Source organism: Rhagoletis zephyria, unplaced genomic scaffold (assembly GCF_001687245.7).
Source record: "Rhagoletis zephyria isolate East Lansing unplaced genomic scaffold, Rhagoletis_zephyria_1.1 Rzeph_scaffold_01286, whole genome shotgun sequence".
In the NCBI taxonomy this organism is placed as follows: domain Eukaryota; kingdom Metazoa; phylum Arthropoda; class Insecta; order Diptera; family Tephritidae; genus Rhagoletis; species Rhagoletis zephyria.
The window spans coordinates 1-10,210 of NW_016158370.1; the positions used below are offsets into that span (position 1 = coordinate 1).

The following is a 10,210-nucleotide window of genomic DNA, read 5'->3' on the forward strand; positions in this document are numbered from 1 at the left end:
TTTTTTTTTTGTTTGAAATTAAATTAAATAGTTTTTTTTGTACAAAAGAATTCATATTTTTACTTTAATTTTTATTCATTTATTTATTTTTTTCTTTTATGTAGTAATTACGTTTTTAAATTTTTGTTGGCTTTGGGCTTTTTTTTCTCGCCGGGATGCCGTCGTTGTACCGGCCGAAGCCACGGTCGCCATGTTGCGTTACGCGCTTGGGAGCCCTAGCGCTCCCCGGTGCTACCTTCACTGCCGTGGTGCTGTCGGTTCGATGCGCGGAGCCTTGGCGCTCCGCCCTTGCTACCTTCACGGTAGTGGTGCTCCCGCGTTGCCAGCCTACGGTGCCGCTGGTACTTTCCATTAAGTGCTGCGGGAATATGCAGCAGACCTTTCCCTAAGTCCCGGGAGCCGACTTACTGCACCCGGCCCACACTCNCAACCTTCGGGTATAGAATCGCGCGCCAGAGTGACGCCAATTTATTTCTCATTTTCAGTCTTAAACCTAGCTGCTCTTGTTCAATACAACAGCGTTGCATTTTCAATATCGTAAATTTATATATGTAATAGGGCGGATTCATATTAGGTAATTTTGTAGGGTTGCAAATTTGTATGCTTGATCGCATTACAGATGTATTTCAATACATCTAAACAAAATTACGAAGGAAATGCGCTCCAATTGCCGTACTATTTTATTGAACTCACTCAGAACCAAAAGTTCCACAAAAGCTTTTGGCTTTTGTTTGTCTTTGACATTTGGCATTTTTCAAAATCAAAACGAACACAAAGAAATAAATAAATCTTTGAAATTTGTGTATAAAAATTGTTCATTTATACACACATATTTACAAATTTTTAGTTTAATCAAAGAATAATTGCCTTTTTGTGTCAAAAATGTGTTAACGATATAATAAATGTAGTGTTGGTTTACATTCATTTTGTTTTCTTCTTCCCTTTTCATTTGATGAGAAGTCAAAGCAAATGCGGATCAAGCAGTGTAAACGCCTTCAAATGACTGATTTCAAAGCACGCATTTGGGGCTAATGAAAATGTGATATAAGGAGCATAACACAATGCTCTGCAAGCAGTTTCTACTTGGGAGCCACAGACGTCGTCACCCAAATAGACAACTGCTTGCAGATGAGCCCTCGCCCAGGCACGTCAGGAGGCATCTCTACGCACTAACAGACGAGAGGTTCTTCAAACAACCAAAGCTGACTGGAAAGGCTTGCGAAAAAAAACACAAGGCAACCCATGCTTGCAACAGATATATATGCCCGTTCCATTATTTCTTGAGAAAAGAGCGAGGGAACAGGCTGTGAAGTATAAGATGCAAGCACGGAAAATCATTATTTTTTAAATTTTAACCAAAAAATCAATAAGTTGTAACCACCGTAAAATAATTTGATTTATACCCACGTATTTTTTTTCGTACGTCCCACTGTAATTTACAATGATTTTTATTTTTCGAGTTTAACCAATAAAGATTAAAAATAATAATTAATATTTGATTTTTAATGCTTCGCTCAAAGGTAATTATTATTACTTGGTTTTTTTTTTCGGTCAAAAATAATGATTATTTTATGATTTTTATTTTTTCGCTCAAACATAATAATTATTATTGAGTTAAATTTTTTTCACTTAACAATCAAAAGCTACACCAGCGCGGTTTCCCCGTATTCTTTTCAGAGATAGCGACACCTTAATTAGAGGAATAAGTCTAAAGATTTTCAGGTAAAAATTTCAGTAAGTTGCGTCTGTATAGCCTTTTCAATTTTATAAATAACTATCCTGAACCCGCGGCTTTGCTCGCGTGGTAGCAGAATATGGTAGGACAGTTTTATATCTTGTTAAGGAATGAAATGCAACAATAAATTTGGTAGTTATGACTGCGTACCAAATCTCAAGTTCATGTGACTCATTCTTCCGAAGTTATAGCTGATAAAAAATTCCACGCCTATGGGATATGCCACGGCCTTTTTTTAAACTCATTTATATATACCTTACTATAAGCACCTACCATAGGCATGTCTTCGTACCGAAATTTCAATTTGCTTTGGCTTATAACACCGAAGCTGATTAAAAATTTCAGGACTATGGGAGACGCCACGGGCCCTTGAAAAATTGACTATACAGTTGCAAATAAGACCATACCTATAACCTTCCCTGTGTAAAAGAAATAAGTGTGCAAAGTTTTGTGCGATTCCGTGTCGCGGTTCAAAAGTTATAAGGTAATAAACACACAAACATACATTCATATTTATATATATAGATCATTATTTTTATGTGGAAAAATAAAACTCGGTAATAATTATTATCTCTGAGCGAAAATATAAAAATCATAAATTAATTAGGGGATTCCCTTAAACTCGTAAAGTCTTAAACCGTGTAAAGGCCTGTATGCAGCTCTCAAGAAAAGCAAAAACTCCATATAAAATGACGTACAAGAAATGGCTAAGAAATTTTCTTGAGTCAAATTTCCTTAAAGGCCTGTATGCAGTTCTCACGAAAAGCTAAAATTCCATACAAAATGACGTACAAGAAATGGCTAAGAAATTTGCTTGAGTCAAATTTCCTTCAGACAGTACGCAGTTCTTAAGCAATTTGCTACGCTTTTTACTACGGTTTTCTAAAGTTTTTTGTGAAAAAAGAGCACAAGGCAACCCAGGTTTGCAACAGAAATATATGCCCGTTCAATTATTTCTTGAGGAAAGAGTGAGGCAACAGGCTGTGAAGTATCAAAAATGTCAAAATTCCTTGGATACACACACGAAATAATGGCAAATTTTTCTTGACCGATTTCTTGGGAGCTGCATACCAGCCTTAATCCAGTACGCAGTTCTTAAGAAATTTGCTACGCTTTCTGCTGCGGTTTTCTAAAGTTTTTTGTGAAAAAAGAGCACAAGGCAACCCAGGTTTGCAACAGAAATATATGCCCGTTCCATTATTTCTTGAGGAAAGAGTGAGGCAACATATTGTGTATCAAAAATGTCAAAATTCCTTGGACACACACACGAAATAATGGCAATTTTTTCTTGACCGTTTTCTGGAGAGCTGCATACAGGGCTTAAAACTCGTAAGTTTACGAGGTCTACGAGGCTTTTACGAGTTTAAGGGAAGACCCTAAATCATTATTTTTGATCAAAAAATTATTATGTTAGAGCGAAAAAAATGAAACTCATAGAATAATGATTGAATGCCGATTAAAATTATTTTACTCATAATGATTACCGTCCCTGATCAGATGTCAAAATTACTTGGACACACACACGAAATAATAGCAATTTTTTTCTTGACCGTTTTCTTGAGAGCTGCATACTGGCCTTTAAACTGTGTAAAAATCGTAAAGTGACTGTTTGACAGGTTGAAAAGGGTTTTGTGAATACATTAGCTCTGATCCAATACTTTTCGTGAAAAATCCTGTAAAACTGTCAAACAAAAAGACCATTTTTCCTGTAAAAACGTCAACCTGTGATTGCTTGACACTTTTAATGATTTTACCAGAAGAAAAAGTTCGGGTAAAATCTTGGAACTTCATTCTCTACACAACTCTCCAGGAACATTTTTCCTGCAACTTCCTGCAAGTTCGTGTTAAATCCTGTAAGTTCATGGAGTACTGGATCAGGGCTATTTTTGTTTAGTAGTATTTTTCATAAGTGCACTTCTATGGGCTCTGTCACACGGTCAGTAATTATCACGATATTTGTATCGCGATCTATATTGACGGATTGATGGATCGCGCACGAATGCTGCATGTTCAATATTTATCGCGTCAGTATTTAAGTACTTTGTGAGCTGTGTGGTTCGCAATATAGTAAAAAAAGGAGCAAGAAAATACAAATCGGGCGTGTTTGGCTATATTACTGGCCTTTTCATTAAAAAAACAAGTAAAGAGGAAGTACTGGAGCAGAAAATGGTATCAGGAGCGACACAAGCACACGAGTTTGAATTTATTGAATGCGATTCCTCTCTATAAAGAATTAGACGATTACGAAAATTATTTTCGAATGTCTACCGAATGTTTCGACCATCTTCTTAAGTCAGTCAGCCCATATATAACGAAGAAGGATACAGTAATGAGAGCTGCAATTTCTGCAAAAGAAAAACTGGCGCTGACCTTGCATTATGTGCGTTCACAAAACTCATAACTATTTACTTTACTTTAATAAAATTTTTTTCAGCTAATTTAAGGATGTGCGGTTTACAGCTATTATGTCGCGGCAGGCAATAAGTGAAGCAGTTCTAGACACCTGTGGAGCTCTGATATATGTTCTTAGAAACTATATTAAAGTAAGTAAAATAAATGACTATACATATTTTTTTATTTATTTAGTTATTTTATAATAATTTATTTATTCTATTATCATGTTTTAATTAGGATCGAATGATGAAAACAAAGATCTTATTGAGTATTCTTCAGAGTTTTCTATTTCTTCAGTGGCACCTATTTCAGTCTGGTAAATAAACATTGGTTGTCCACTAGCAGGCAAGTTCGGGGATAGATTAGATGGTGAAAGGAGAACGGGAGATGTACATATAGGTGACATATAGTCACTCGGCTGAGTGGTTGCAAAATTGGAGTCCGGTGAAAGTGTTGGAGGTGGTACAAAATACGTGGTGGTTTTGGAACTCGAATAACTTTATTGCGATGTGGTTTTGGTCCCGTTGCATAGAAACGTGTTGCCGGTGGTAATTGTTGATAAATGGTGGGTTCGGGTGACGTAGGCAATGAAACTTCGGTGTTGTAAGCGTTTGAAGAAGCATTCATTTGAACAGAATCTCGGCTTAATTTCTGATAAACGGGGAGATCGGGTGACGGAGCATATGAGACTTCGGTGTTGGAAGAGTTTGAAGAAATATTAATTTGTACAGAGTCACGACTCAAATTTCCTAGTTCAGCTTCAAACAATATGTCATTTATTGCTTTTTCTGCTATCACGCGCTGAGTGGGCTGCAAATTTTCGAGTTTATCTGTCCAATATAATGCGGTTGCGTTTATTTTGCTGTTTGTAGAATCTGGTTTTGCAGATAATAAGGAGCATGGCTTCTCAATGAGTTCGTTTTGTTTATTAATTTGCCCACTTTTTTTGGCTTTTCGCGGAGGAGGAGGCTCGCTTACCGAGGAAAAGGAAGTATTTGATAGGTCCTCTCTCTTCTCACCAATTTCCGCCACATCTTTTATATCTTGACGTTGTAGCTGGTTCTGATTATAATTAATTAAATGAATTTTAATTTTCTTTTCTTTTTAGATGCCAAGTACAGCAGGCGAATGGAGAAGTGTTGCTGATGACTTCCGAAAATTGCACAATTTTTATAACTGCGTGGGTGCAGTCGACGAGAAACACATCAAAATAAAACGTCCGAGTGGTTCAGGATCGCTGTCCTACAACTACAAGGGAACATACAGCATCGTTCTTATGGCTATAGCAAATGCCAAAAAACAGTTCATAATGGTCGATATTGGGTGCAATGGACGCATATCTGATGGTGGTGTCTTGTTCTACACGAAATTTTGGGAGTATTTACAGCAAAACCGGTTAAATTTGCCAGAACCAACACCGCTACCCAACACTTCAGAATCATACCCTTACGTGTTTATAGGAGATGAAGCTTTTGCGTTGGGTCCAAACTTTATGAAGCCGTATCCACAAAAAAGGGCTACACACCCATAGCAAGTATTTAGTCAACGGCTATCTAGGGCCAGATGTGTGGTTGAGTGTGCTTTTGGTATCATTGCCAATAAATTTGGAGTGTTTCAGAAAGCTATAAGTCTGAGCCCAGATAAAGCTTCAAAGGTAACAGCAGCGTGTTGTTATCTGCACAATTATTTGATGTCAAATGAAAGACCAAATTATCAGGCACCAAATGGCAATAATTTCGAATTAACGAATATACAGACCAGTTCAGCTCGGAATTCAACGGAATGTGCTAAAACTTTATGAGACAAGTTTCGCAATTATTACAACAGCGGAATGTAAATAACTTTTTTTAACAAATTAAACAATAAACAAGTAAGAAAGTCTAAGTTCGGGCGGGGCCGAACATTAAATACCCGGCGCAAGTATTACATATATGCCTTATCACCTTTCCGAAAGCTACAGCTACATGGTAAGCCGGGGTGTATCAATTTTGAAAAAATTAGAGTCCTTAAATTTCGAAATATTGACGTTTCGAGCATTTCTAAAATTTACCGTTGTATGAAAAGCCGTAATTTTAGTCCGNCAAATACCAATTTTGAGTGAATAATCTTCAGTAGTTACTAAAATATCGCAGTTTTCGTATTTCTGAAAATTACCGTTATATGGGAGGTAGGCGTGGTTATTGTCCGATTTTACCCATTTTCAATACCATCCGTCCTACGCNATCATTTATGTATACATTTGTCTATATCTATCTCGATTCGTTTTGCCTGTTACAAACAACCGTTATGTGAACAAAGTTATAATACCCTTGTGCACAAGTGCGCTCGGGTATAAAAATGTCACGCAACACAAAACAATGTAGTACTTTCATTTTTCTGTCTGTATAGCTATGAGCACTTATTATAAAGCAAAGAATTTACTTACCAGGCTAACAGGCTGCTCATTCCTTTTTAAAAATTGCAGAGCATGAAACGTCCATGACTTCGGAGTATAAACTTCTTCTGCGCCAGCTCCGGAGCGCTTGGAATCAATCACTCTTTTCAATTCTTTGTGGTAATTGGACCTTAAAGAATTAATTTTCTTCCGGACATCATTTACTGTGGAATTTGCATTAATTTTTTTCAAAATTTCTAACAACTTCTCATATCCCGCCGCTTTTTTTATTTTATTTATGTAATTTTTGCTTGAAGCATCCCATAATTCGGGGATACTCTCCAATGTCAGAATAAATTCATTTAAATGGTTTTGATCGTTTGTGAATGTTAACAATTGCGAATTTTCGCTTTCAACGTCCGACATGATGCAAAACAGTAATATTATGACCAAAATTACTGCTAAGTGCGCAGTATTTTATGACCGTTTTATTCAAAATACAACGCGTACTGACGTATCGTGAAATAACTATGCTACACGTTCAATATTTATTGACGGAATCGCGATCCGCGATCCAGATTTCAAAATTTTTAGAAATTTTGCGATATGGATCGCGATCCATCAATATTGCATGCTACACCGCCAGTAAATATCGCGATTCTTGGATCACGTTAATAAATACAGACCGTGTGACAGCGCCCTATACCTTCTATGGGCGCCCGCATACGAAACATCGTAATGCCTGGATTATAATGCAAGTAACGGAACGGAGTGAACTGTCACTTAATTATCTATTGTATGGGCAATGAATTCAAACGATTATAATGCACTTGAACGCAATGTAAAACGAAAGCATCTAAAATCCAAGAACGATAGAATACAAGATTGCGCATTCCCGCAGAATGATATTTGTTGCAATGGGTAGGTAAACAAAGAATATGGTGAAGAACAATGAGTTGACAGTTGTGAATTCTTCACGATTCACCAATTTCTCAAGCCATCTTTGAATATAGCAAATTAAGCACAACGTTAACAAAAAATATACAACCACTCTTGAAATGTGTTCAAAAGAATAGGTCTTATTAATTAACTATTTAGAATTTTTGTGTTTGTATTGCAGGTGCCGAAAAAGTGATAATAAAAAAAGTGAAAAAACTGCATTTGGGGGCTTTACTCCTACGGCTGCTGCAATCCAACACACGACACGACATTTTTATATAGTTTTTATTACAAATAAAACGTTTTTTACTTTAGAACGCACGAATTACTTAGATTTTCACTTGAAAGTACACAATACGTTTGCAATACGTTTGCACTTGTTTCTAAACAAAAAGTTTGTTTACGTATTGCCATAAACGTCAAAGTCGGCAAAACCAAAGTAGTAAAATCAATAGATCCTTACGAATTCGCCGCGATTTGTTACGATTCGCTCCGTGCATTATAACCAAGGTATAAGAGATATATCGCATTTGTAGACCGTTCATCGCAGAAGGTATACGATATATAGTAAAAGATATCTCATACCATTTATGGCATACCTAACTATAGGCTTTAGCCATCATCTTTATCTTTATCTTTATCTTTACTAATATTATAAATCCGAAAGTGATTTTGTTTATTTGTTTCGCTTTCACGATTTAACTACTCAACCGATCATTTTGTTCACTGGTGTCAGTTAGCCAAACGTAAAATATAGGATAGATTTAATCTCGATTGTGCAAGGGGCGTGGCACCTCTCATACAAACGGAATTTTTCATACTGCATATCGCAGGAATTATTTGTGGTAGAGTAATGGAATTTGGTATGGAGATATATAAAATCAATTCCACGATCACGGAGGAGGGCTGCCACCTGTTTAAAAAATAAAATTCTACTTGAATTAAGGAACTTATTTATTTGGAAATTATATGAAAAAATGAATGTGAAGAGACTTAAAAAAATTGCAGTTTGAAAATATTTTGAAAAGGGCTGCCACCTGTCTGAAAAGTCACACTTAAGTTAATTAGTCGGAAGCTATTTGAAAAATTAAAAAAAGGGTATCATACGAAAGAACCGTTCAGATTGAACATTTAGAATATTATTGAGGGCTTTTACTAGGGTTGCCACCCAATTAAAAATTATATTCAATTAATTTAAATGAATTACTGCAATATGGGTGTCAATCGAATTATTTTTGAAAAGGATTTTAGTTCTAAACTACGTGATAGACGGTTGCCACCTGTTGTCACATGAATTAAGGGAATTAGATAATTGGAATATGTATCAAAATATGGGTGTCAGACAAAAGGGGTTTAATAAGGCTTTAGCTGTTATATGCATGGAGTCGAAAACGTCGATAACGATGTTAACCGATGAGTAGTGCCAACCAGACTTTGAGCAACCGGCCCTAAGCTATATATGTATAGCAGGTTTTCCACATATTTGAAAATTCAAATTCAACTCGAATTTGCGATTGACTGTCAACCTGTGCGGACGTGTTTTTTAATCGCTCCGCCGAGAAATTATTAATAATTCACGTAAAGCAAAGAAAAAAAAACAACGCGAAAAGACAATACTAGGCATACATAAGCTTTCTGCTTATTTGCCTATAATTATAAATTACTTTTTCTGAATTTTCGCAATGCCGCGAGAAATTCAAATAAATGTGCCAACATACAATAAAATAAAAGCAGCTCCGGCCCCACCGCGCTTACCGAATAGTGGAACAAGCACCACTGCTGATCGCGATAAATCGTTCTCTCCCTCCCCCCAAACCTCGTGCATTACATCTTGGCATGCACAGTCGCCAATGTCGCTGGTAGACCAAGTTGTTCTAACGCAACAACAAAGCACTAGCTTAGCAATAAGCACAGTAACAACGGTGAGCGCAGCTCTCACAACAACGACTACAACCACGAACTCAGCAATGACAGCGGTTTCACAACGCAGTTCACCCACACCTGCACAAACTGCAATTTCGGCACCAGCCCAAGCCCAGCAACGCAGCTCAGCGCAAGTTTACGTACTTAATCCAACAACCCGTACATTGACTCAAACGGGTATTGATAGGTATATACAAGTCAAACGAAAATTAAGCCCACAGCAGCAAAAAATTGCAAATCCATCAAAAATTGCAAAGACGAAAACCACTGACATTAACCCTCTACTGGGAAATAAGTTTGCGATTCTGGACAATGAATGTGACAAAGAGCCGAATGAAGTTTCTTAAGCCAAACCCAAACCGCCCCCAATTTATTTACGAGAACATAACTGTAGTGAGCTCGTGAATAAATTAACTCAGCTTATTGGAGACAACACGTTCCACGTAACGTCAATTACAAAGGGCAACATTAAGGAGACCAAAATTCAGATTCTAACTGAAGAAAATTACCGGTTGGTAACCAAACACCTTACTGAGGATAAGAAAAACTTCTATACGTACCAGCTCAAAAGCAGCAAAGGACTGCAAGTAGTAATAAAAGGTATAGAAGCAAGTGTACCCATTGGTGATATTGCTCATGCTCTAGAGAAGGCACGATTCGCTGTTAAAAATGTTGTCAATATTATCAACAGACCAAAATCGCTCAGCCTATGTTTAAGGTAGAACTTAAGCCAGAAACAAAGCCAATGAATAAAAACGCAGTGCACCCAATCTACAACCTACGATACCTTCTACACCGAAGAATAACAGTGGAGGAGCCGCACGTGGCGACCGTCACACTTCCGC

At 37.0% G+C, this 10,210-nt stretch overlaps 1 protein-coding gene across 1 annotated transcript; it reads left to right on the top strand.

The window, feature by feature from the left end:
- The first annotated feature begins 7,109 nt into the window (after positions 1–7,109).
- On the top strand, positions 7,110–9,712 carry LOC108363455 (uncharacterized). Its single transcript, XM_017616827.1, has 2 exons — positions 7,110–7,173; positions 9,177–9,712. Exons 1-2 carry the CDS (start codon positions 7,110–7,112, stop codon positions 9,710–9,712), a joined length of 600 nt encoding a protein of 199 aa, XP_017472316.1.
- The last annotated feature ends 498 nt before the right edge of the window (positions 9,713–10,210 follow it).

Excerpts from the sequence above, each read along its gene's own strand:
- LOC108363455 (XM_017616827.1), top strand. The coding sequence starts at position 7,110 with ATGGATCGCGATCCATCAATATTGCATGCTACACCGCCAGTAAATATC. Across the intron at positions 7,174-9,176 it reads TATCGCGATTCTTGGATCAC|CTCCGGCCCCACCGCGCTTA; the intron begins GTTAATAAATAC and ends AAATAAAAGCAG.